This window comes from Moschus berezovskii, chromosome 20, assembly GCF_049115385.1.
Source record: "Moschus berezovskii isolate FMDL1 chromosome 20, NW_MosBer_1.0, whole genome shotgun sequence".
Lineage (NCBI taxonomy): Eukaryota > Metazoa > Chordata > Mammalia > Artiodactyla > Moschidae > Moschus > Moschus berezovskii.
This window is the reverse complement of record NC_142479.1, coordinates 58,318,818-58,340,161: the sequence shown is the minus strand read 5'-3', so window position 1 is coordinate 58,340,161 and position 21,344 is coordinate 58,318,818. Positions and strand designations below refer to the sequence as shown.

The following is a 21,344-nucleotide window of genomic DNA, read 5'->3' as shown; positions in this document are numbered from 1 at the left end:
TCTCAAGAGGCAGGTCAGGTGGTCTGGGATTCCCATCTCTTTCAGAATGTTCCACAGTTTATTGTGATCGACACAGTCAAAGGCTTTGGCATAGTCAATAAAGCAGAAATAGATGTTTTTCTGAAACTCTCTTGCTTTCTCCATGATCCAGCGGATGTTGGCAATTTGATCTCTGGTGCCTCTGCCTTTTCTAAAACCTGCTTGAACATCTGGGAGTTCACGGTTTACATACTGCTGAAGCCTGGCTTGGAGAATTTTGAGCATGACTTTACTAGCGTGTGAGATGAGTGCAATTGTGCGGTAGTTTGAGCATTCTTTGGCATTGCCTTTCTTTGGGATTGGAATGAAGACTGACCTCTTCCAGTCCTGTGGCCACTGCTGAGTTTTCCAAATCTGCTGGCATATTGAGTGTAGCACTTTCACAGCATCATCTTTCAAGACTTGAAATAGCTCAACTGGAATTCCATCACCTCCACTAGCTTTGTTCGTAGTGATGCTTTCTAAGGCCCACTTGACTTCACATTCCAAGATGTCTGGCTCTAGGTGAGTGATCACGTTATCGTGACTATCTTGGTCGTGAAGATCTTTTTTGTACAGTTCTTCTGTGTATTCCTGCCACCTCTTCTTAATATCTTCTGCTTCTGTTAGGTCCATACCATTTCTGTCCTTTATCGAGCCCATCTTTGCATGAAATGTTCCTTTGGAATCTCTAATTTTCTTGAAGAGGTCTCTTGTTTTTCCTATTCTGTTGTTTTCCTCTATTTCTTTGCATTGATCACTGAGGAAGGCTTTCTTATCTCTCCTTGCTATTCTTTGGAACTCTGCATTTAGATGCTTATATCTTTCCTTTTCTCCTTTGCTTTTCGTCTCTCTTCTTTTCACAGCTATTTGTAAGGCCTCCTCAGACAGCCATTTCGCTCTTTTGCATTTCTTTTCCATGGGGATGGTCTTGGTCCCTGTCTCCTTTACAATGTCACGAACCTCCGTCCAGAGTTCATCAGGCACTCTATCAATCAGATCTAGTCCCTTAAATCTATTTCTCACTTCCACTGTATAATCATAAGGGATTTGATTGAGGTCATATCTGAATGGTCTAGTGGTTTTCCCTACTTTCTTCAATTTAAGTCTGAACTTCGCAATAAGGAGTTCATGATCTGAGCCACAGTCAGCTCCTGGTCTTGTTTTCGCTAACTGTATACAGCTTCTCCATCTTTGGTTGCAAAGAATATAATCAATCTGATTTCGGTGTTGACCATCTGGTGATGTCCATGTGTAGAGTCTTCTCTTGTGCTGTTGGAAGAGGGTGTTTGCTATGACCAGTGCATTCTCTTGACAAAACTCTATTAGCCTTTGCCCTGCTTCATTCCGTGCTCCAAGGCCAAATTTGCCAGTTACTCCAGGTGTTTCTTGACTTCCTACTTTTGCATTCCAGTCCCCTATAATGAAAAGGACATCTTTTTTGGGTGTTAGTTCTAAAAGGTCTTGTAGGTCTTCATAGAACCGATTAACTTCGGCTTCTTCAGCATTACTCGTTGGGGCATAGGCCTGGATTACTGTAATATTGAATGGTTTGCCTTGGAAGCGAACAGAAATCATCCTGTCATTTTTAAGATTGCATCCAAGTACTGCATTTCGGACTCTTTTGTTGACCATGATGGCTACTCCATTTCTTCTAAGGGATTCCTGCCCACAGTAGTAGATATAATGGTCGTCTGAGTTAAATTCACCCATTCCAGTCCATTTTAATTCACTGATTCCTAGAATATCAACGTTCACTCTTGCCATCTCCTGTTTGACCACTTCCAATTTGCCTTGATTCATGGACCTAACATTCCAGGTTCCTATGCAATACTGCTCTTTACAGCACCGGACCTTGCTTCTATCACTGGTCACATCCACAACTGGGTATTGGTTTTGCTTTTGCTCCATCCCTTTATTCCTTCTATAGTTATTTCTCCACTGAGCTCCAGTAGCATACTGGGCACCTACTGACCTGGGGAATTCCTCATTCAGTATCCTATCATTTTGCCCTCCAAAACTCTCTGCTCACGGTCTGACCCTCCTGTTTCTAGCTCCCTGGGCCCTGGCCCGTGTCCCCCAGCTCCCAGATACTGCTCATTCTTCTGAGGAATACGCATGAGGCCTCAGGTGACATTATCACACACACTCAAAAAAACCCAACTCAACGAATTAATTGGCTTTAAAAAACAACTCAGAGGCTGATTGGGACCTCGGCCCAGCCTTGCTGAAGCTGTTTATTTATGGGGAGGACTCTGGGCCCTTGAAGTCCCCAGGGCTGCCATGCAGTGGAAAGTCCAGGACTCCAGCTCCAGCTCAGTCACTCTGGGCCTCTCGCTAACTCACCTGGGCTAAGGCCCCAGGCCAGGCACCTGAAAGAGAGCGTGAGATGGAAAGGATTCTTCTTCCCCCTCCACACCCCAGCTCCTGGTGATGCCCCCACCCCCACCAGCCGGCACCAAGGCTGGAGGGGCTCAGGGAAGGGGGTGAAGAGGATCAGGGTCAAGGGCATAGGCCCGGGACATTCTCTTCCATCTGTAACCTGGCGCCTCACAGTCAGAAGCCTATAGAGGAAGCCCCACCTGAGCAATCATCTGGCCTTTAGAGACCCCGGAAGAGGCAGGAGGATGTGACTGGTGGGTCAAGATTGGGTGCAAAGACCAAGGAGGGCGGGGGCAGGGCAGGAAGGGACGAGGGGAGGTGACAGGCACACTAAGAATGCAGGGGCCATGGGTGGGGCCGGAGTGCTCTCTGTCTCCTGCAGTGTCCTCGAAGGGGGTCAAACTGGAAGAGAAGGGCTCTAGGGCATGTGGTGTGGCTCTGGGCCTCCCCCTCCCCGGGGGGGTGGGCTGCACTCACCCTGGAGGGGTCTGCTTCACCCAGACATGATGTGCTTGACAAAGGCTGGGAAAGAAGATGGAAAACAGCCACATCACATGGCCTCTCTCGGCCCCTTAAACCCCTCCTCCCAGATTTACACCACCTGACCGCAAACCTTCCCACCACCCTTTCTTCAGACTATGATTCCTTTTCCTGTTTGGGGTTGATGGGGAGAAGGTGGAAGAAAGGAAGGGAACTAACCGCTGCTCTGTGTGCACGCTCTGTACTGACACCAGACATGGATGAAATGAGCTACATTATCTCTGCCAATCCCTGCAACCCTGGGAAAGGGGCCAGCATCACCCCATTGCTCAGATGAGAAAACCAATGTTAAGAGAAGGTAAGCGACTTGCTTAAGATCACCCAGCTGGTATATCACAGAGCTATCTCCAAAATCCATGCTCCTTCCATTACGCAGTGATGTTCACTCCCGGGAGGGAAAAGAACAATATCCACTGGGAGCGCACCAAAGACCATGGGGTACACATGTCCTCGAACTCCTGCATATGTTCTGTCCTGCAGCCTCTCCTGGCCTGAACTGTACCCACCCTACCCCATCCCTGGCTGCCTGAGGAAGTGCGAAATGAGCTGATACCTTCATAATTGATGCAGCCATTGGCATCCTCCTGACCTGCTAACAGCTGCTCCACTTCAGCCTCACTCATCTTCTCTCCTGGGGTGGGAGACAGTGGGCACTTAATGACAGATGGGCAAAGGAGGACTGGCCAAACCCAAACACCCCCTTGAGTCCGATGGCCCAGGACTTCCTGGATCAACGAAGTGGTCAAACCAAACCTTCCCCAAGGCTCTAAAAGGTGGAGTCAAGGTCTTAAGACCCTTCCTAGCCCCCAAGGTCTCTCCCTCTGCCTACAGCCACCAGTGGGTGAGCAGACCAAGGCCCTAGCGACAGAGGCAAAGACAAGGACAAGGGCCCTGGGTCCCACCTCTCAGGCCTCACCCCTGCTCTGCCAGCCTGCTCTCCTCTCCTTCCAGTCCTGCGGAGCAAACCCAGCTGGGGATAATGGTACTACAGAACCTAGGGAGACGGGCTTGGACTAGAACGTGAGACTCAGGATGCAGGGAGCCCCACGTCACCCCAACATACACTGCTCAGAGGCTTCTCATCCTCTGTTCCTCTCCCTTGGGCTCCGCCCCTGCCTGGCTGGCATACGTACCCAGGGTGGCAAGGACGTGGCGAAGCTCAGCGCCCATGACCGTGCCATTGCTCTCCTTGTCGAACACACGCAGCCCCTCCACGAAGTCCTCGTAGGTGCCCTGCTCCTTGTTTCGGGAGATGTGCTGCAGGATGGGCAGGAAGGTCTCAAAGTCCAGCATCTTGGAATTCATCTCTTCCGGCGGGGACCGGTAAGGAAAGGAATTCGATGTGAGCATGAGAGGAGCAGAGGCTCGGGAGGGGTCTCATCCGGCTCTGCCAGGCTAGCCTGGCGTCACTTCTGGGTGGGGCCCCCAGTCAGGAATCCTAGAGAGCACGAAGACCCAGGAGCCCAGCAGAAGCTGGCTCTGGGCACTCTTCTCAGTGAAAGGACCCGGGACCTATGACTCCACCCTGACCTCTGAACTCCAGGAGGCCAGTGGGGCAGGGAGGTGAGCAGCCCCAAGTTCTCACATTCACAACTCAGACTTCGGACACATGACAGACTCCCAGTCTCAAGGGTAAACGGACAAGACTGCAAAAAGAAAACTTTGCACAACTCCAAATTTGGGTCCCCTCACTAGTCCCCACCGCCTGGAGCAAGTCTGAATCAATAATGACTAGAATCTTTCTCCCACACTGTCGTGTGTTAAAAGCTTTAATTTACTTTTGTGTTTTTGACAAGCTATAAACTGCAAAAAGAAATTGGCAAAAGACAATTTCTGTTATTAAACTACAGATTGCAATAGTTATTTAAAGAATTCCTACTGAACAGTAAGAAAAAGATGAATAAAAACTCTTGAATATTTACCAAAGTTAAAAAATTTTTTTTTAATTTCATAGAGGTAAAACCATTTTTAAGTATCCCAAGGCTGGCATTGCTTTCTTTTATAACCCAGAAACCTCCCACAATGGAAAGACCCAAATACCTTTTGCCCTCTGAGAAGCTCTACTGACAGAGGCAGGCTCCTGGTCCTCTGGTCCTTTCTGACCCACATCCGTCACCCTTGCTGGTGTCTTCCCCAGCAAGAGTAGGAAGGGAAGGACCCAGAACCAAGGAAGAAGCCAGGAAGGCCCCAATATAGGACCCAGGAAATCTCTAGAAACGATCCACCCTGGCTAAGGGCTCCTGCCCAGGTCTGCCCAGCCCCGACCCCTCAGAAGGACTCATGTGTTAGGGCAGCTGTGAGCCTGACTGCCACAGTGACAGACGACATTCACAAATGGGACCCCTTGCACCACTTTCTAAACCCTCATTCACCAAAACCTATCTAATGCAAACCAGTGACACAGGCATCATTATAGAGCTGAGCCTGAGTCTGCTGTGCTGCTGCTGCAGCTGCTGCTAAGTCACTTCAGTCGTGTCCGACTCTGTGCAACCCCATAGGCCCACCAGCCTCCCCCGTCCCTGGGATTCTCCAGGCAAGAACACTGGAGTGGGTTGCCATTAATGAATAATTTGCAATCTCAGTGCTGTATTATCAGAAACACATTATCTGTGATACAACTCATGGTGGTCACAGGACATCTCAGTGCTGTAACACCTCAGCCACAATTTCTGGTGGAGGCGGGGGCAGTGATCAATTCCCAATCTCTCTCCCAGCCCCCCTGCCCTGTGTCCCAGGTGCCCTGAAGCAGTAGAAAGTCGCACCTGCTCCCCAGGAGCTCCCACTCTCACAGAGAAAATGAGAACAAGCCCAGGTCACATTCTTTTGAGGACTGACTGAGTGCCAGGTGTTTCCGGGTAATTCTAGCAATGGGAGGCAGGTAACCTGGGGAAAGCAGGTTGATCTTGAAGGGAGAGAGCCCCAAGGGTGCAGAGGGGAGGCTGACCTTCCGGCTTGGGCTTGCCCAGGACGCGCAGCACCTCAGCATTGGTGGGGTTCTGGCCCAGGGCTCGCAGCACATCCCCACACTGCCCGTAGGTGATTTTCAGTTCTCCAGTCGGGGTCCGGTCAAACAACGAAAAGGCCTCTTTGAACTCTGCAGAGAAAAGACCGACTGCAGCCCCCTGGGGCCAAGCAAAGGCAGTGACTAGGGGCTGGTCAGCTTCTACCCTCATTGAAGAGCAGGTCAGTGGAGTTGATAAAATATTTCTCTACAGCCAGCACGCCAGCCCCTCCCTGGAACCCATGCCCACCCCATCTCTGACAACTAAAGAAGTATCCTGGAGCCCCCACGACCTGTTCCAGCATTGGGCCTGGGATCTCGTCCAGCAACCACCTGTCACATCATTTGACATCTCCCCTGCCTCTACCCTTCCCATCCACTCATCTTTCCTTCTGCAGGTGAGCTGCCTGACAGTGAAAAAAAGCAGGGAAGTAAAAAGAGCACTGGCTCAGGAGTCAGGACTCCTGGGTTCTCCTCCTGGCTCTGCCAATCAATGTAGAATAAGCTGGGCTGGGTCTCAGTTTCCTTAAGCTAACACACCAAGAGTCAGGCCTCACCTGGCCCTCCCAGTTGAGTGCCAAAGGAGGGGGCAGTGTGTGGAGCCACTTTGCAAAGTGATAAGACCCATTCAGAAGTCACCCAATAACAGTAATGCTTGTCCCAGGCTGAAAGGGAGCTCTCAGGCTGGACAAGGTGACAAGGTTGGATAGTCAACCCACCCCAGCTCTGCCACTGACCCACAGGCGGCCTCGGGCAAACTCCTAACTTCCGTGGGCCCTCTGTCTCTCAGCTCGAAGGTGGAATGCCAGTGTGCACCTGTTGGGGCTGCGGGGGGATGACAAAGCCCTCCAAGCGTGGTGTCTAGCACGTGGGAAGTGACTTAGCTAACAGTGAATGTGAGTGTGTGTGCACGCGCGTGCAGGGTCAATCACATTCAATTCTTTGCAACCCCATGGTCTGTCGCCCATCAGTCTCCTCTGTCTGTGGGATTTCCCAGTCAAGAATACTGGGGTGGGTTGCCATGCCCTTCTCCAGGGGATCTTCCCAATCCAGGGATCAAACCCACGTCTCTTGCATCTCCTGCATTGGCAGGTGGATTCTTTACCACCAGTGCCACCAGGGAAGCAGGCAAGTGGTTATTATTATATTTCTAGTTCTGAAACCAGACTCCCAGAATATACCAGTGCAGGAGTCCAAGGCGCCAGGCTGAATGAAGGCTCTCCTGGACCCTTTGCAAACAACCTTAATTCCTCATCAATTTGGGTTCAACCAGCTCATTACCAGGGATAATTTGGACTGGGTATGGCACTGAAGTACCCTTGTGCTACCCATGAAGAAGCGGTTTACAAAGTGGATTAACAATATAAACCTAAGAAGAATGTGTGAACTACTTAGGAGAAAAGCTGTTTTTAATCCTCTCTAAGTACTTTAGAAACACTTCCTTAGAGGCGGCATATGGATTATTTACAAATCATTCCACATATAAAACAGGTTCCCCAAGACGTTTACCTGCAGCTCTTTATTAGGCTTTGTATGAATTGCAAAGAGATAAAACCGCATGTCTTTCAAATTACTAAATAATTGAGCTCATATTCCATTTCCGTTGCTTACTAGCTATGTGACCTCTGGCAAGTAAATATTTAACCTCTATAAACCTCTTCTTTTATAAATGGCATCTACTTCATAGGATCCTTAAATTACATTCAAATAAAATACAATAGCGCATGTAAAAAACCTTAACTTTGTCAGTTCCCCAGCAATACTGTTAGTAATCTCTCATTGACTTTAATTCCAATTTTAACACTTAACTGTGTGATCTTAGCCAAGCACATAACCTCACTGAACCTTGGTTTCCTCCTCTGTCAAAAGGAATAGCACCGACCTCACAGCTTTGTTAGAATAATTAAATTCTTAACATGTAAAGCTATTAGCATGGCTTCTGGCACAAATTCATTGTCCGATAAATATAGTAGTTGAATCTGCACTCAGCCTTTGGATCTCTTAATTCGTTCAGAAAAGTGAGGGCAAACTTAAAGACTCAGTCTCCACATAAAAGAATGATATTTAACAGGAAGATTGAACAAGAGGAAAATAATAAGAATGATGACCTCTGGTTCGAGCACTTATCGTGGGCCAGCCTCTGAGCTGATAACTTTGCATGAATTACCCCATCTATATTTACAAAAACTTTATACTATAGGTATTATTATCCGCATTTATAGGCCACTGCAGATGTGACTTCCAGCCAACTATTAAGGAAAACAAGTTAGGAGAGAGGAGGAGGAAGTGGCCTGTTGTCCCAGTGAATGTTCCTGCCTCTGGGAAGGCTGGCGCACACATAAAAACCTGACACTGAAGTCTAGGATTGCAGCTGGGGGAAAACTAGCCCAGTGATCTCAAGGTATATGAGAGATGACACTCATGGTCTCTGAAGAAACTTTTTCTCAAAGTTCTGTAGTAGCGAGCTGCCTGCTAGAGCAATGAGCAATGCTGATGATCCCTTTTCAAAGGGATATGGAAATCTGGAGAGGGACCAGAGAAGGAAGTCAGGAGTTAGAAACTAGCTCCTATGAGAAGAAAACAAACATAAAAGAATTTGGGGCTATACCACCCAGAGATTACAAAGCTAAGAAAGAATTTGATGACTATTCTCAAATAGATGGAGGTTATCTAGACAATGCTGAAAAGAATCACAGAATTTCTGAATTGAAGAGAATCGAATACCTTCACTTTGCAGAAGAGAAAATTCAGGTTTAAAGAAATGACTTGCCCTAAGTCTCATGGCCACCAGTGGCAGATTTAGGGCTAATAGCCAAGTCTCCTGGTTCCAAATCATGTTCTTTCCAGCCAAAAAAGAAGAAAATCATCTTCAGCTTCACCAAGGAGCAAAGGAAGAGATGAGAGTAAAATCAAAACAGAAACAATTCGAATCCAACCTAAGGAACAATGCCTTCGAAGTCAGAGGGATGAAAGCCTGGGATCAGTTAAGTCCCAGCCTTGAAAATCTTCATGGAGAAAAGAGGCAGCCAGCTGTCCCAGTTGGCTTTGACCAGCATTCTCACTTGGGAAATGAAAAAATTTTATCATTGATTTTCTAGTCTTCCTGCGTACCACTGTGTTTGTATATACAATGAGTATAAATTTAACTTGTTGTTATTGTTTAGTCACTAAGTCATTTCTGAGTCTTTTGCAACCCCATGGACTGTAGCCTGCCAGACTCCTCTGTTCATGGGATTTCCTAGGCAAGAATACTGGAGTGGGATGCCATTTCCATTTCCAGGGGATCTTCCTGACCCAGGGATCAAACCTGTGTCTCCTACATTGGCAGGCAGATTCTTTACCACTGAGCCACCTGGGAAGTCCATATATGTAACTAAAATGCATTAAAATCAATTTTAAGAATTTCACAGCACTCCAGACTATTTACAGAAAGTGAGTGTCGACAGAATAATACAAAAATGGAGTCAGATTTAGTTCACTAGATTCAAAATGCATCTGCCATCATCACGCCCCTTTTGTGAGTAACTGGTTTTGGGGGAGGGGAAACTTGACAATAACTATTACAATTTTAAATGCACATAGACTTGACACCTCCCTGGTGGTCCAGTGGTTAAGAATCCACCTTGCAATGCAGGACCCCGGTTCCATCCCTGGTCAGGAAACTAAGATCCCATATGTGTGTGCTTACTCACTCAGTCGTGTCCGACACTGCGACCCTGCGAACTGTAGCCCACCAGGCTTCCCTGTCCATGGGTTTCTCTGGGCAAGAATACTGGAGTGAGATGCCATTTCCTTCTCCGGGGAAATCTTCCCGACCCAGGGATCAAACCAGCGTCTCTTATATCTCTCGCATTGGCAAGCAAGTTCTTTAGCACTAGCGCCACCTGGGAAGCCCCAAGATCCCATATGCCAAGGAGCAACTAAGCCCACTCTCCACAACTAGAGAGTCTGTGAGCTGTCATATACGATCCTGTATCACATGGTGAAGACTATGCGTGCCCCAGAGACCCGAGGCAGCCTAATTAATTAATTTTTAAAAATAAAAAAAATAAAATGCACATATCCTTTGACTCATTGATAGGAAAGTCTCCTGGGGAAAGCATGATGATTTTTCCCCCAGCTGGGGATAATCCAAAGGTCTAGCAATATGAGCTAATTGGATTAAAAAGTACATCCATGTGTGAGAATCTGTACAATAGTTTAAAAGAATGAGGTAGAACTGTTTTTGTGTTAAATATAAAAAACATATTTAAATAGATTATTAAATAATATATACTATGTTATATATTGTTGAACCCAAATGTATATTAAATGAAAGATGCAGGACATTATTTACCATAGGACTCAATCTGTGTAAAACACACATACATACATATTGGTATAACATGATGTAATTTTATCAAAGAATATGTTAACCTGTTAACAATGATTGTTTTGGGGAGAGCAGATCAGCATGAAAGGAAAGCAAGGGGAAAATATTTTTATTTTCATTACTTATTTTTAAGTAGTATACTAATTTTTATCATGTGCTTGTGTTAGTTTAATTTTTCAAATATAGCCTGTGCTTAAAATCAAGGGGTTCGATCGGGTGACCTTTCAAGGTCCCTTCCAGTTCATATGATTTTCTATCCAGGAGTGATTTGATGGGGGAAACAGAAGGATAAATTGCAGTGAGGGTGAGGGTCTAAAGTAGATATCACATGATGAAACATTTCATTCTCAAAACACCAGAATCCTACAAAAGAAGGGCTGAGGAGCTTGTCTAGAAGCTACACTTAATAATATTTATATAATATTGAGAAAACAAATTGTCTTCATCAAAGATAGAGAAGAGTTGATGGAGACCACAGGTGGACTAGGGTCCCCCCAAGACACCGCTGGCCCTGCCACCATTAGGGGGTTGAGCATCTTGGCAGACTTCATGATGCGGAGGGAGAGAGCTGGTAGCCTAAGGAGGGCTTTTCAATAACAGGAACAGAAAAGATGGCTTTAAATATCTTTAGGGTAGAGAAAAGAAAAAAAGAAAAAAAAAATTTTTTTTTTTTGCTGTGCATCTGTTATGTTCCAGGCCATCTGGCAGAGCTGTTCAGAACTCAAGTCTGGAATCAGATTGCCTAAGTTGGAATCCTGGCTCCACCACCAACTGTCTGTGTGAGACTGAGCAGACCACCCAGCCTCTTTGTGCCTTGGTTTTATCACCTGTAAAGTGGGGTGGTGATAGTCCCTACCTCATAGGGTTGCGGTAAGAATTAAATAAATTAATCCACGTAAAGTGCATAAGTAATAACAGTCAACAAAGAGCAAACCCGTACTTGTTGTTTGTGGTGGTGGTGTTTTTGGATTGTTTTTTCGGCCGCACTGTGGATCTCGGTTCCCTGACAAGGGATTGAACCCTGACAGTCAGAGCCCAAATCCTAACCATGAGGCTACCAGGGAATTCCCTATACTTGCTATTTTGCATAACTGTTTTCCAGTCATGCCTTTGTGTACCCTGACTCAAATACGGGTTTGCACTGATGATGGTGATGGTGGTGATGATGATGATGGTGATGATGGTGGTGGTGACGACGGTGATGATGGTGATGGTGACGACGGTGATGATGGTGATGGTGACGACAGTGATGATGATGGTGATGATGGTGATGATGATGGTGGTGGTGATGGTGATGATGGTGGTGATGATGGTTATGGTGATGGTGATGGTGGTGATGGTGGTGGTGATGACAGTGATGATGATGGTGGTGATGGTGGTGGTGATGGTGATGATGGTGGGGGTGACGACAGTGACGATGATGGTGATGATGGTGATGATGGTGATGATGGTGGTGATGGTGATGATGGTCGTGGTGACGACAGTGATGATGATGGTGGTGATGGTGATGGTGGTGGTGGTGACGACAGTGATGATGATGGTGATGATGGTGACGACAGTGATGATGATGGTGATGATGGTGATGATGGTGGGGGTGACGACAGTGACGATGATGGTGATGATGGTGATGATGGTGGTGATGGTGATGATGGTCGTGGTGACGACAGTGATGATGATGGTGGTGATGGTGATGGTGGTGGTGGTGACGACAGTGATGATGATGGTGATGATGGTGATGCTAGTTTTGATGATGGTGATTATGGTGATGATGATGATGGTGATGGTGGTGATGGTGGTGATGGTGATGATGGTGGTGATGGTGACGAGAGTGATGATGGTGGTGATGATGGTGGTGATGGTGGTGGTGATGGTGATGATGGTGATGATGGTGGTGGTGATGGTGATGATGGTGGTGACAACAGTGATGATGGTGGTGGTGATGGTGATGATGGTGATGATGGTGGTAGTGATGGTGATGATGGTGATGATGGTGGTGGTGATGGTGATGATGGTGATGATGGTGGTGGTGATGGTGATGATGGTGATGATGGTGGTGGTGATGGTGATGATGGTGGTGATGGTGATGATGGTCGTGGTGACGACAGTGATGATGATGGTGATGATGGTGACGACAGTGATGATGATGGTGATGATGGTGATGATGGTGGTGGTGATGGTGATGATGGTGGTGGTGATGGTGATGGTGGTGGTGGTGGTGGTGATGATGGTGATGATGGTGGTGGTGATGGTGATGATGGTGATGATGGTGGTGGTGATGGTGATGATGGTGATGATGGTGGTGGTGATGGTGATGATGGTGGTGACAACAGTGATGATGGTGGTGGTGATGGTGATGATGGTGGTGGTGGTGATGATGGTGATGATGGTGGTGGTGATGGTGATGATGGTGATGATGGTGGTAGTGATGGTGATGATGGTGATGATGGTGGTGGTGATGGTGATGATGGTGGTGGTGGTGATGGTGATGATGGTCGTGGTGACAACAGTGATGATTATGGTGATGATGGTGGTGATGGTGATGATGTTGGCGGTGGTGGTGGTGATGGTGATGATGGTGGTGGTGGTGATGATGGTGATGATGGTGGTGATGGTGATGATGGTCGTGGTGACGACAGTGATGATGATGGTGATGATGGTGACGACAGTGATGATGATGGTGATGATGGTTATGATGGTGGTGGTGATGGTGATGATGGTGGTGGTGATGGTGATGATGGTGGTGGTGGTGGTGATGATGGTGGTGCTGGTGACGACAGTGATGATGATGGTGATGATGGTGGTGGTGATGGTGATGATGGTGATGATGATGATGGTGATGCTAGTTATGATGGTGATGGTGGTGATGATGGTGGTGATGGTGACGACGGTGATGATGATGATGATGATGGTGAGGCTAGTTATGATGGTGATGGTGGTGATGATGGTGATGATTCTGGTGGTGATGGTGACGATAGTGATGATGATGGTGATGCTAGTTATGATGATAATGATGGTGATGATGATGGTGGTGATAGTGACGACAGTGATGATGATGATGATGGTGATGGTGGTGGTGATGGTGATGGTGGTGGCGGTGATGGTGACGACAGTGATGATGATGGTGATGATGGTGGTGGTGATGGTGATGATGCTGGTGGTGATGGTGACGATAGTGATGATGATGGTGATGATGGTGATGCTAGTTATGATGATGATGATGGTGATGATGCTGGTGGTGATGGTGACGATAGTGATGATGATGGTGATGATGGTGATGCTAGTTATGATGATAATGATGGTGATGATGATGGTGGTGATAGTGACGACAGTGATGATGATGATGATGATGATGGTGGTGGTGGTGGTGATGGTGATGGTGGTGGTGGTGATGGTGACGACAGTGATGATGATGGTGATGATGGTGGTGGTGATGGTGATGATGCTGGTGGTGATGGTGACGATAGTGATGATGATGGTGATGATGGTGATGCTAGTTATGATGATGATGGTGATGATGCTGGTGGTGATGGTGACGATAGTGATGATGATGGTGATGCTAGTTATGATGATAATGATGGTGATGATGGTGGTGGTGATGGTGACAACAGTGATGATGGTGATGACAGTGACAGTGATGATTACTACTATGGTGATCATGACAACCCTTTCCCCAGGAGGCACAACAGAGAGGATGTGGTGGGGGTGTTGGAGTTATCAGTACTCACCTTCGATCTGGTCAGCAGTGAAGTCTATCTGTGGAGAGAAACACAGAGGAATGAGGGCTGGGACTGCTTACGGCTTCCAATGAGAAGCAGAAACAGTTTCCAGGGCTGCTGGGTCACCCGCCGTAGACCCAGATAAGGAGGGAAGGAGATTATGTGCTGAGAGTCAAACACCGACCTCCTGACGAGCAAGCCTCAACTGACAGCCCCCAAATACTGCAGCCTCCAAAGCACTCTCAACACCACTTGTGAAATGATGGCTCCAAGTGAGAGGGAAAGAGAAGTGCTCTGAATAACTCTGGAGCCCACACAACTCCCTGTTATAATTCCTTTGGGTCAAATGTAAATTCCATCCTAGCATCTGTAAATGGTTTCTCCCCTTTCTACTTGACACTGACTTCCAATCTACCTCCTTCAATGAAGCCTTCCCTCACCCCCTTCCACTCCAGCCCCTCCTTCAGCACACATCCCTCCCAGGCACCGTGGGGCAGGGAAGCCGAGTGTGGGCAAGCCCTGGATGCTTCTTGTTTTCCAGTCATGCCTTTACGCGTACTGTGGCTCCTTAAAACAAGGGGCCCCACAGGGCAGGGAATTGGAAAGAAAAAACCTGACACAGAGTAAGTACTCAAAAATTATTTGTTGCAAGAAGGAGTAAATTTTGGATTTTCCTCCCCTAAATTCAAATCTGAGTATAAAAGAAGGTGGAAAGCTCTGAAGATGAATGACAATGAACAAGCATGAGTCATCATTTTAATTTAGCATCTTGTTTAGTTGCTAATGTAATTTAGTTACTTCATGGTCTTTATCCACCACCACCACAGCCCCCTCAAATCTTCTCTCCACTAGTGGTGGAAACCAATCCTGGAGCTGCTTCTTCTTCTTCCTAGTTCTGGTTCTGCTGCTCTGTGCCCATCCGAAGCTGACCTCACTAATGAGAACCCCTGAAGGTGGCCAGAATGAGCTAGGAGAGCAGGAAAAGGGTTACACTGTGTTGGGAAAGGAACTGGCTATGCCCAGCATGGACTTTGCCAGAGGTGTAGGTGACAGTGGCCAGAAAGCTAAAGAAACCCCCTAAATGGGGCAAAGGATGCCTTGAATGAACCTGCTGAGGAACGGTGCCACTTGCCTTACTTTGCAATTCTTTAAGTCCCAGGAGTAAACATATTAAGAGATATTAATATAAAAACATAACATCAGAATATATAGTCATAACCACACACATTGGACTTAAGTTTACTTTTGCTTTATCTTTTTAAAAAATTTTTCTACTTTATTGAGGTATAATTGACAAAATTGTAAGATACTGAAAGTATACATTGTGATGATTTAATATATGTATACATTGTGAATGAATTCCTCCCATGTGTTAACTGATACATGTGTCACCATATTTATTTATTTTCTGTTTTATTTTTGTGAGAACACTTAGGTTCTACTCTATTGTGCTGTGCTAAGTCACTTCGGTTGTGCCTGACTCTTTGTGACCCCATGAACTGTAGCCCACCAGACTCCTCTGTCTATGAGATTTTCCAGGCAAGAACACTGGAGTGGGTTGTCTTTCCCTTCTCCAGGGGATCTTCCCGACCCAGGGATCAAACCAGTGTCTCTCAGGTCCCCTGCATTGGCAGGTAGGTTCTTTACCACTAGTTGGGAAGCCCTCTACTCTGTTAGCAAATTTCAATTATACAATACAGTATTACTGATCGTAGTAACCATGTTTTACATTAGATCCTCAGACTGGCCCCTGGCAACAACTTTTCTCCCCTCTGTTTCTACAGTTTGACTTTTTAGTTTTATTTAAATTCCACAGGCATGTGCTACCACACAGTATTTGTCTTTGTCTGGTTTATTTCATTTATACTTTTGCTCTATCTTTGAGCAAAGAACCTTCTAATCAAAGGAACTGGTACGTATAAGAGGGGAAATGACCCTCATGAAAGATACCTAATTTTTTTCCCACTTTAAAGCAACCTCAACAACTCCTAGAACTGGAAGATCCAGACATGGAGAAGGCAATTACAACCAGAGGCAAGAAATTGGGGAAGGTGGGTGATGGAGGGGAACTGATAGGCCAAAGAGAAGGCACTCTGTTGATACTAGCAGGCAGCTCTTGTCCAGACTAGGTTGACCCACAGGAACAGTATGTTATCAGAACTAATCAGAATTACAGGTTTCCTAAAGGGGGAGATACTCAGCTTTTCTTGCTAGGCTCTGCTCACAGAAGGAGTGGTGTATGACCTAGAAAAGTTTCAGGCACTTTCAAGGTCTTTTCCTTTGCCTCAGTTTCTCCAGAGTGTCCCATAAGCAAGCCCAGGGGTGGGGCAACTGCCTCCATCTCTTGGCCAAGCCAGTTCTGCTTAACTCCTCCCTTGTTGGAATGACCATATATTAACCCTATGGTTCTGGGCACGGTGGCAGGTCCCCCAGGGCTGTGGGCACTAGGAAGAACCCTGGGAGGGCCAAGATGGGTCATCCAGTTAGAGTTCTGGGGGCTAGTTTCCTGGCCTCTTTGTCATAGAACCAGGCCCTGAGCTGTAATTTTGATCTGAATCCTCACCAACCCCCAGCTCTGCCCTGAGGCTGAGATCCCCAAGGGCCCACCATTCCCAACCAGTTATTAATAGATTTTCATACCGGTAGCCACTTGACCTCTTACATTCTGGCGTTGATGCTTAAAACTGCTTCAGTCTCCAGGGGGCTCTGACCCCCTCCTTCCTTGACTCATCCCCTCCCAGTTCCATTCCTTAAGCAGCTGGGCCAGATAGCTGAGAGGCCTAAAATGACTGAATCAGCAGGCAGGGTCTACACCAGCTCCAAGGAGAGGAGCCTTCCAGTGTGAGGGGAGCAGGGCGGGGCAGAGAGGGAACAGGGCTGGTGCAGCCAAGGAAGCCTGGCCCAGCCCCCACACCTGCTGATACAGAGGGTCTCAGACTGGGATAGGCCAGACCACTGCATACTCCAAGCAGGAGTCCAGATGAGGAGGAAAGGAGACCATACATGGGCTGAGAGTTGAACACCAGCCTCCTGACCACTGGGCCACAACTGACGGCCTGTCAAACAACGCAACCTCCAAAACTCTCTCAACACCTCTTGTGAAGTGAGAGCTCCAAGTGAGGGAGAAAGAGAAACACTGAATGATTCTAGAACCCACTCGCAGGAGGGCTCCACCTGGGTAGGGAAAAGGAGAGGCAAGCTGGCTCTTCTCACCTGACCTAGGGTCTCCTTGCCCCCACCACCCATTCACTGCAAAGGTCTCTGCAAGTGAAGCCTTTCTTCACAGAGATCATGCTCCCTCGCTATTGACATCACCTACTCTGCAGTAAATCGGAAGTGATTATTCTGCGTCTTTTCTCTTAAAGATATCACAGTCTTTTTTCTTCACTATGGTGCCTGAAAAATAGTATGGGTGGTTGGTTGGTTGTGCCTCCCTGCCATTTCCGACTTTACTGAGCAAATGTGGGATAACAGAGCAGGGCTTTCTCAGTCAGGGCAGAAAGCTGTTCTTGAAAAAGAACAGCCTACCAACCAAAAGACCGTTCCCCAGCACCTTCTCCATCACCCCTGGAACTATGATCAGGGGTGCAGACACCTCAGCCCTCACCCCGGTCCAGCCTCCATGAAGCAGATCTCTGAGCTCCAGGGCCAAGAGAACCCTGAATGTCACCCCCACCCCCATCCCAGTGGCTGAGGCTCACTCACCTTTACACTCTTGGGGTCAAAGGCAAGTTCCTTGAGGGGTTCAGGAGGTGGGGCAGGAGAAGGGGCCGGGGCTGTGGCTGGCTTGACCATCTCCTTCTTAGGCTCAGGCTTCTTGGGAGGCATGTTGTTCTGCTGGGCTCTTCCGAGGAGGTGGGACCTAGGAAGGAATCAAGAGATGTGGAGGGCCAGGGAGATGAGATGGGAGCCTGGGCCGCCTCCTGCCCCTTTTATCCTGGGCAGGAGCCCCCAGAGAGGGGCTGGGTGAGAGCGAGAGCAACTGCTGCTGACTATAAAAGGAAGAAACACCAGCAGGGTACAGCTGACAACTGTGTATTGTCACCAGGTTTGGGGCCACCAGCCCCCTCCCCTGGCCCTTCCCCCTACACCTCACACTCCCCACGGCCTCCACCTCGGGGACAGGAAGGCTGACCCCTTCCTGTCAATTGGTGGACACCCAGAGGGGCCAGGGAAACAGAGCCTCTCAAAAATGCCAGAGTCCAGCCAGAGAGATGAGCTGACTTGAGCAGCTGATAACCCTCACACAAAGCCCAGGGGAGGGCCAGGCTTTTTTTAGCCCCTCCTGAGCAGAGGCAGCCCACTGCACATTCCTTTAAAGCCAAGATCCTTTAAGCCGAGAGCCACTCTGGGGCCTCAGCTCTGCCCTGTGGTTCAACTCCGGCCTGCAGCCCCGGAGCAACAGCTGGTCCGGCCAACCCGCACTGTCTCACACCCTCCCAATCCACAGGGTAAAACCCTCCATCTCTCAGAGCTGGCTCCCCAGGAACTCCCGCAGACCTCAGATTCCTGGATGCACCCCCTATAGCTTCATTCATTCAACAAAAATGGAGCATGTAAATTGTGCGCAGCAGGGCCAGAGTGAGAAGCAGACAGTTTGGCTGAAAGTCAATGAGACTAGAGGTCAGAAAATTTGAGTCTCATTTTTACTATACTTGTAACTCACACTGTGCCCCCTGGGTGTGTGTGTGTGTGTGCATGTGTGTGTGTGTGTGCGTGCGCATGTATGTTCACGTGTGTATGTGTGTGTGTAGTGCTTACTATGTATCAGGCACTTGTAGTTAACTGTCATTCATACAAAATTTCCTTAAATCTTCACTACAGTCCTATAAGGTAGATATTATTATTACTCCCATTTTGTACATGAGGAGGATGAGACTAAAACTAGTCAAATAGCAAGGCCATTCAGCTAATGAGCTATAAACTAGGATTAGAACAAAGGTGTATTTGATTCGCAGTGCATGAATGCTCAGTTGTGTCCAACTCTTTGCAACCCATAGCCTGTGGCCTACCAGGCTCCTCTGTCCATGGAATTTCCCAGGCAAGAATACTGGAGTGGGTTGCCATTTCCTACTCCAGGGGATCTTCCCGACCCAGGGATTAAACCAGAGTCTCCTGCCTTGGCAGGCTGATTCTTTACCACTGTGCCACATGGGAAAACTTATGCTTGAATAATTGATACTATAATCCCATAGAGTGGGGGACACGTATGTTTGTGGTTCATCAGAAAGGTCAGGAAGAATACACACCAGACTGTCAACAGGAGACACCCCTTGGGACTCAAAGGGTAAGGACAGGAGGATGGCAGCAATTTTCAGTTTTTTAGTTTTTTCACTTCCTGTATTCATGGAAATTTTTACGAGCATGTACTGTTTTTGTAAAAAAAAAACAAAACTGAAAGTTAAAGAAAAAAGTTCAGAAAAACAATGATAAAAAAGCTTATCCACTGCACAGAATTGCTTTGAGTTGAAACTTACAGCTCTATAGTTCAGAGGATGAAGAGAAATAAAGCTGAGAGAAGCAGAAAAGTCAGAGCCTTTCTAGGTCCAGTTTCCTTTCCTATAAAACAAGATTTCTAGAACACCTAACACCTGGTGCTCCCGAGTGCACATCTGCCCATTTTCTGGGTTCCCTCAGCACAGGCTCCAGGTCTCACATCATCAGAGTCAAAAGGACCCTTAGAGATCGTCTCATCCCACCTGGTTCAACGAGGAACCTGAGGCCCAGGAGACTTCAGAGCTACCATGAGACCTTCAGCTGTTCATGGCCAGAGCTGGGCCAGCTGGTCCCAGCTCCCTGCATCCACCTGGTGCTCCTACACTACCTGCCCTTCTTGTACCCTGCACGTACTCCCTCCATCGGCAAGCAGAGAAGCCTCCAAGGAAAAGAGGCAGGAGACTTCCCTGGTGGTCCAATGGATAAGAATCTGCCTTGCAGTGCAGGGGGTGTGGGCTCTATCCCTGCTCGGGAACTAAGATCCTATGTGCTGCGGAGCAACTAAGCCCGTGCCACAACTACTGAGCCGGATGCCACAGCTAGAGAGGCCCTGTGCCACAACTGAGACCCTACACAGCCAAATAGATAAATACATGTTTAAAAAGAAAAGATACTGAGGCCGGAAAGGGGACCAGGACTCATCCAAGGGATCCGAGAGTAAGACTAGGGCCCAAACCCTAGGCCAGTCCTGTCCTGGGCTGGCATGGCAGCTCCTTGGCTCTTTTCTCCTCTCCCCACCCCTTCTGCCTTCTATCTTCCTCTGACTCCTTGTCACCTGCTGGCACCCTTCAGTATTCCCCAGCTGCCCTCTCCCTGACTACCAACTCCAAGGGGGTTGGGAGCTCAGGTTGTCGGTGATGAGGAAGGAGGGAGGAGGAAGCCCAGTCTCTCCTTCTCTCTCTGCCCCTACTCACATTCCCTTCCTGGACGAGGTGCAGAGCCACACTGGAGAAAGATGCAGGCCAGGGACCTCCCTGATGGCGCAGGGGAGGACGGGAGTCTGCCTGCCAGTGCAGGAGACACAGGTTCGATCCCTGGTCCGAGAGGAACCCACATGCCCTGGAGCAACCCAGCCACAACTACTGAGCCTGTGCTCTAGAGCCCGGGAGCCATGAAGTCCCCGAGCTCTAGAGCCCATGCTCTGCGGCAAGAGAAGCCACCGCAGAGAGAAATCAGCACACCTCAGCAAAGAGTACACCCCGCTTGTCGCAACTAGAGAAAGCCTGCACAGCAACAAAGACCCAGAGCAACCAAGAACAGATACAGAAATAAAAATTATTAAAAAAATAAAAAAGAAGAAGAAGAAGAAAGGAAGAAAGCTGCAGGCCAGAAGCTACAAGAGCCGGACATTACTAGTCCTGACGGCCAGCCACTTCCCCAGCCGGGCCCCAGCTTCCTTATCTCTAAAATGAGAGATAATCAGGAGCTTTCAGTGGTCAACAGATATGTAAGGCTTCCCTAACTTGCTTCTGGCTGTAAGGGACATGCCCCTGCCACTTCAATCAGTAGGACTCCTGCGTGTTTATATGCTGGAGGCTCCACAGTCATTTCCTAAGATATAGTTCTATGGTTCAAAAGCTTAAAAATAACCAGTTGAATAGAAGAACAAGTTATTCTAATCATTCTGGGAAGAAGTATGATCGCCAAAAGACAGGCAGCTGGAAGGCTGTCTTTTCCTTTCTTTTTCTTATTTCTCCTCTTTTATTTATTCTTAAAAAAATTTTTTTAATTGCTTTCAATTCTAAGGCAAAGCAAAGTGTCCAGCCTGCTTGGGAACAGAGCTCTGAGGTTAGAAATCTGAGAACGCTGAATTGGGCTG

At 47.7% G+C, this 21,344-nt stretch overlaps 1 protein-coding gene across 1 annotated transcript; it reads right to left on the bottom strand.

Moving 5' to 3' along the window:
* Nucleotides 1-2,247: 2,247 nt before the first annotated feature.
* MYL4 (myosin light chain 4) lies at nucleotides 2,248-20,649 on the bottom strand. The gene is made up of 8 exons (XM_055397721.2): nucleotides 20,440-20,649; nucleotides 17,735-17,891; nucleotides 14,039-14,066; nucleotides 5,885-6,034; nucleotides 4,074-4,247; nucleotides 3,494-3,571; nucleotides 2,878-2,922; nucleotides 2,248-2,390 (listed from the first exon to the last, which is right to left on the bottom strand). Coding segments are annotated over exons 1-7 (618 nt in total). The 5' UTR covers nucleotides 20,442-20,649; the 3' UTR covers nucleotides 2,248-2,390; nucleotides 2,878-2,893.
* Nucleotides 20,650-21,344: the final 695 nt, after the last annotated feature.

What these genes read in the sequence shown, in the direction of transcription:
- MYL4 (XM_055397721.2), bottom strand. An exon ending in CCACGTCCTTGCCACCCTGG is followed by an intron (nt 3,572 to 4,073) that starts GTACGTATGCCA and finishes CTCCCACCCCAG; the next exon opens with GAGAGAAGATGAGTGAGGCT. An exon ending in TGGCTGCATCAATTATGAAG is followed by an intron (nt 2,923 to 3,493) that starts GTATCAGCTCAT and finishes CTTCTTTCCCAG; the next exon opens with CCTTTGTCAAGCACATCATG.